This window comes from Borostomias antarcticus (assembly GCF_949987555.1).
Source record: "Borostomias antarcticus genome assembly, chromosome: 10".
In the NCBI taxonomy this organism is placed as follows: Eukaryota; Metazoa; Chordata; class Actinopteri; order Stomiiformes; family Stomiidae; genus Borostomias; species Borostomias antarcticus.
The window spans coordinates 26,785,808-26,790,163 of record NC_140243.1 but is presented as its reverse complement, the minus strand read 5'-3'; the positions used below and the strand labels follow the sequence as shown (position 1 = coordinate 26,790,163).

Below are 4,356 nucleotides of genomic sequence, written 5' to 3'. Positions count from 1 at the left end.
TCTCCTCTTCCGCCAGGTGTGATCTCCGTCTACTTCGAGGCCAACGTGTCGTTGGACCGCCCGCAGGGCTTCAACGCCTCCTTCTGGGTCCGGCGCTGCCGCCAGGGCTCGGAGCAGGCCGAGGACGGGGCGCCCGTCTGCCTCGGGGGGGCCCAGTGCAGCGGGGGGCTCTGCCGGTGTCCCCAGGGCCACGGGGGGCCCCAGTGTGACCGGCCCCTGTGTCCCCATGACTGTGGCATGGCGGAGAGCAGAGGATCCTGCAACATGGTGAGTGAAACTCGGCAAAGACTGTGTGTGTGTGTGTGTGTGTGTGTGTGTGTGTGTGTGTGTGTGTGTGTCTTTTGGATGTGTCTAATGTCTTGTGTGTGTGTGTGTGGTGAACCCCCCTCCTCGTCTCGTCTGTCTCAGTCTCTGGGAGTGTGTGTGTGCTCAGAAGGGTGGGCCGGATCGGACTGCTCCACGCCTGTGGACCCCAACAGCCTGGTGTGGGAAACTCTACTGGACACACAACTCACAGCGGTAAGAACCATATCCCGCCCACACACACACACACACACACACATACAGTGGGGCAAAAAAGTATTTAGTCAGCCACCAATTGTGCAAGTTCTCCCACTTAAAAAGATGAGAGAGGCCTGTCATTTTCATCATAGGTAAACCTCAACTATGAGAGACAAAATGAGAAAAAAAATCCATAAAATCACATTGTCTGATTTTTTAAGAATTTATTTGCAAATTATGGTGGAAAATAAGTATTTGGTCAATAACAAAAGTTCATCTCAATACTTTGTTATATACCCTTTGTTGGCAATGACAGAGGTCAAACGTTTCCTGTAAGTCTTCACAAGGTTTCCACACACTGTTGCTGGTATGTTGGCCCATTCCTCCATGCAGATCTCCTCTAGAGCAGTGATGTTTCGGGGCTGTCGCTGGGCAACACAGACTTTCAACTCCCTCCAAAGATTTTCTATGGGGTTGAGATCTGGAGACTGGCTAGGCCACTCCAGGACCTTGAAATGCTTCTTACGAAGCCACTCCTTCGTTGCCCGGGCGGTGTGTTTGGGATCATTGTCATGCTGAAAGACCCAGCCACGTTTCATCTTCAATGCCCTTGCTGATGGAAGGAGGTTTTCACTCAAAATCTCACGATACATGGCCCCATTCATTCTTTCCTTTACACGGATCAGTCGTCCTGGTCCCTTTGCAGAAAAACAGCCCCAAAGCATGATGTTTCCACCCCCATGCTTCACAGAAGGTATGGTGTTCTTTGGATGCAACTCAGCATTCTTTCTCCTCCAAACACGAGAAGTTGAGTTTCTACCAAAAAGTTCTATTTTGGTTTCATCTGACCATATGACATTCTCCCAATCCTCTTCTGGATCATCCAAATGCTCTCTAGCAAACCTCATACGGGCCTGGACATGTACTGGCTTAAGCAGGGGGACATGTACTGGGTTAAGCAGGGGGACATGTACTGGGTTAAGCAGGGGGACACGTACTGGGTTAAGCAGGGGGACATGTACTGGGTTAAGCAGAGGGACACGTACTGGGTTAAGCAGGGGGACATGTACTGGGTTAAGCAGGGGGACATGTACTGGGTTAAGCAGGGGGACATGTACTGGGTTAAGCAGGGGGACATGTACTGGGTTAAGCAGGGGGACATGTACTGGGTTAAGCAGGGGGACATGTACTGGGTTAAGCAGGGGGACACGTACTAGCTTAAGCAGGGGGACACGTACTGGGTTAAGCAGGGGGACATGTACTGGGTTAAGCAGGGGGACATGTACTGGGTTAAGCAGGGGGACATGTACTGGGTTAAGCAGGGGGACATGTACTGGGTTAAGCAGGGGGACACGTACTGGGTTAAGCAGGGGGACATGTACTGGGTTAAGCAGGGGGACATGTACTGGGTTAAGCAGGGGGACATGTACTGGGTTAAGCAGGGGGACACGTACTAGCTTAAGCAGGGGGACACGTACTAGCTTAAGCAGGGGGACACGTCTGGCACTGCAGGATCTGAGTCCCTGGCGGCGTAGTGTGTTACTGATGGTAGCCTTTGTTACTTTGGTCCCAGCTCTCTGCAGGTCATTCACTAGGTCCCCCCGTGTGGTTCTGGGGTTTTTGCTCACGTTCTTGTGATCATTTTGACCCCACGGGGTGAGATCTTGCGTGGAGCCCCAGATCGAGGGAGATTACCAGTGGTCTTGTATGTCTTCCATTTTCTAATAATTGCTCCCACAGTTGATTTCTTCACACCAAGCTGCTAACCTATTGCAGATTCAGTCTTCCCAGCCTGGTGCAGGTCTACAATTTTGTTTCTGGTGTCCGTTGACAGCTCTTTGGTCTTGGCCATAGTGGAGTTTGGAGTGTGACTGTTTGAGGTTGTGGACAGGTGTCTTTTATACTGATAACGAGTTCAAACAGGTGCCATTAATACAGGTAACGAGTGGAGGACAGAGGAGCCTCTTAAAGAAGAAGTTACAGGTCTGTGAGAGACAGAAATCTTGCTTGTTTGTAGGTGACCAAATACTTATTTTCCACCATAATTTTCAAATAAATTCTTTAAAAATCTGACAATGTGATTTTCTGGATTTTTCTTTCTTATTTTGTCTCTCATAGTTGAGGTTTACCTATGATGAAAATTACAGGCCTCTCTCATCTTCTTAAGTGGGAGAACTTGCACAATTGGTGGCTGACTAAATACTTTTTTGCCCCACTGTACGCACACACACATACGCACACACACAGTCATACGTTATGTGCATTGACGTTTAAATGCACTCACCTCATGTGAGTGTGTGTGTTTCACTGTTAACCTTCCCCCTCCCTCCACAGAACCAGGCCCACAGGTTCCTCCATAGGATGGGTCACTCTCTGGTGTCCGGCCCTCAGGGGACCCTCTGGATGTACGGCGGGCTCTCTCTCTCAGAGGGCATTCTGGGAAACATCTACAGGTGGGAGGAGGACTAATTCCCTCCAAAATACTACTAGTATTTTTTACGAGGCGTTCTTAACGAACATCCCTTCTCTGATTGGTGAGTTCAGGTACTCTGTCGCCGAACGCCGTTGGACTCAGATGTTGACCAGTTCAGCGGAGGAAGGCTCCGCCCCCAGCCCCCGCTACCACCATGCCTCTGCCCTGCTGGCCAATCACGAGCCTCTCTCCGGCGGTCTGGGAGCCGGTCACAACATCATGCTGGTGGTGGGCGGGGTCACGCAGGAGGGTGTGGCCATGGACACCTGGAGCCTCAACCTCAGTAGTCTCGTGTGGAGAGAGTACAAGGTCAGACTTGGTTTGAGATTGGGAAGACCATGGTTGTCTTCCGAATCGCATACTTCTACTTTTTAATAGATTCAAGATTCAGGAATGTCTTGAATCTTGGTAGCTGGTAGCTTGGTTCTGGTAGCTGTACTACAGCCGCCCCTAGGAAGTACGTATTTTGCCTGCAGTACGCATCCAATTGGAACATACTACCGTGACATAACATGCGCCTTGAAATTTGACCACATCCGTCGCACCCCATAAAGCCACATTCGTCCACAGCTGGGATTCATCACCACGCCTCCGGTGTGACGCACTTCCCGCTGCGCACAGGATTGTGGGTCAGAATAGCCCGAAAAGTCTGATGGCTTGCATACTACAAAATACGACCTGATGTAGTAGGACATCCTGGTATTTTTGCCATACTGCATGTGGCATACTATGTATTGGGACATACTACATCCTGTTTTGGCATACTATATAGTAGGGTAGTATGCGATTCGTGACGCAGCCCATGATGTAATGACCCTGGACTGTCTCTTCACCTGGTGTGTCTGTGTCTGTTCCTCTAGAGCTCAGTGCTGCCCCCGGTGGCGGGCCACACTCTGTCGGTGCGTCGGGGGTCCTCGGTGCTCCTCATCGGAGGCTACTCCCCAGAGAACGGCTTCAACCACCACCTGCTGGAGTTCAACCCCCAGACCGGCAACTGGACCGTCGCCCACCACACCGGCACGCCCCCTACAGGTCAGCGTCAGCCACTGCGGCCTGGTGGGAGGGGCTTAGTAGAGCTACTGTTAGTGGGGTCCACATTTAAAACATTACATTACAAATAACATTTAAAACATACATTACATTACATATATCAAACATATAAAACACACATTATAAATGTCAAACTTTAAAATAGTATCATACAATTCTACATTGTCATCATAAAAACACTAATACAATATATATAGTGTTGACTTTCGTTGTCTTTTATTATTGTCCTTATTCAGCTCTGCGTTGTGTTTTGATTTCAATAAAAGACGCCCCCCAATCTCAGGAAATACCACACAGTCCAGTGTCCCTTTTCCAGGTGTATTCCAAATGAA

General features: G+C 49.7%; 1 protein-coding gene across 1 annotated transcript in view; it reads left to right on the top strand.

Annotated features, from left to right (window-relative positions):
* Positions 1–4,356, top strand: part of megf8 (multiple EGF-like-domains 8) — a 48,525-nt gene that overhangs the window by 31,112 nt on the left and 13,057 nt on the right. The window contains exons 22-26 of the mRNA XM_084444695.1: positions 17–267; positions 409–519; positions 2,836–2,954; positions 3,046–3,283; positions 3,835–4,006. Coding sequence (XP_084300821.1) covers positions 17–267; positions 409–519; positions 2,836–2,954; positions 3,046–3,283; positions 3,835–4,006 — 891 coding nt within the window. The remainder of the gene's footprint in view (positions 1–16; positions 268–408; positions 520–2,835; positions 2,955–3,045; positions 3,284–3,834; positions 4,007–4,356) is intronic.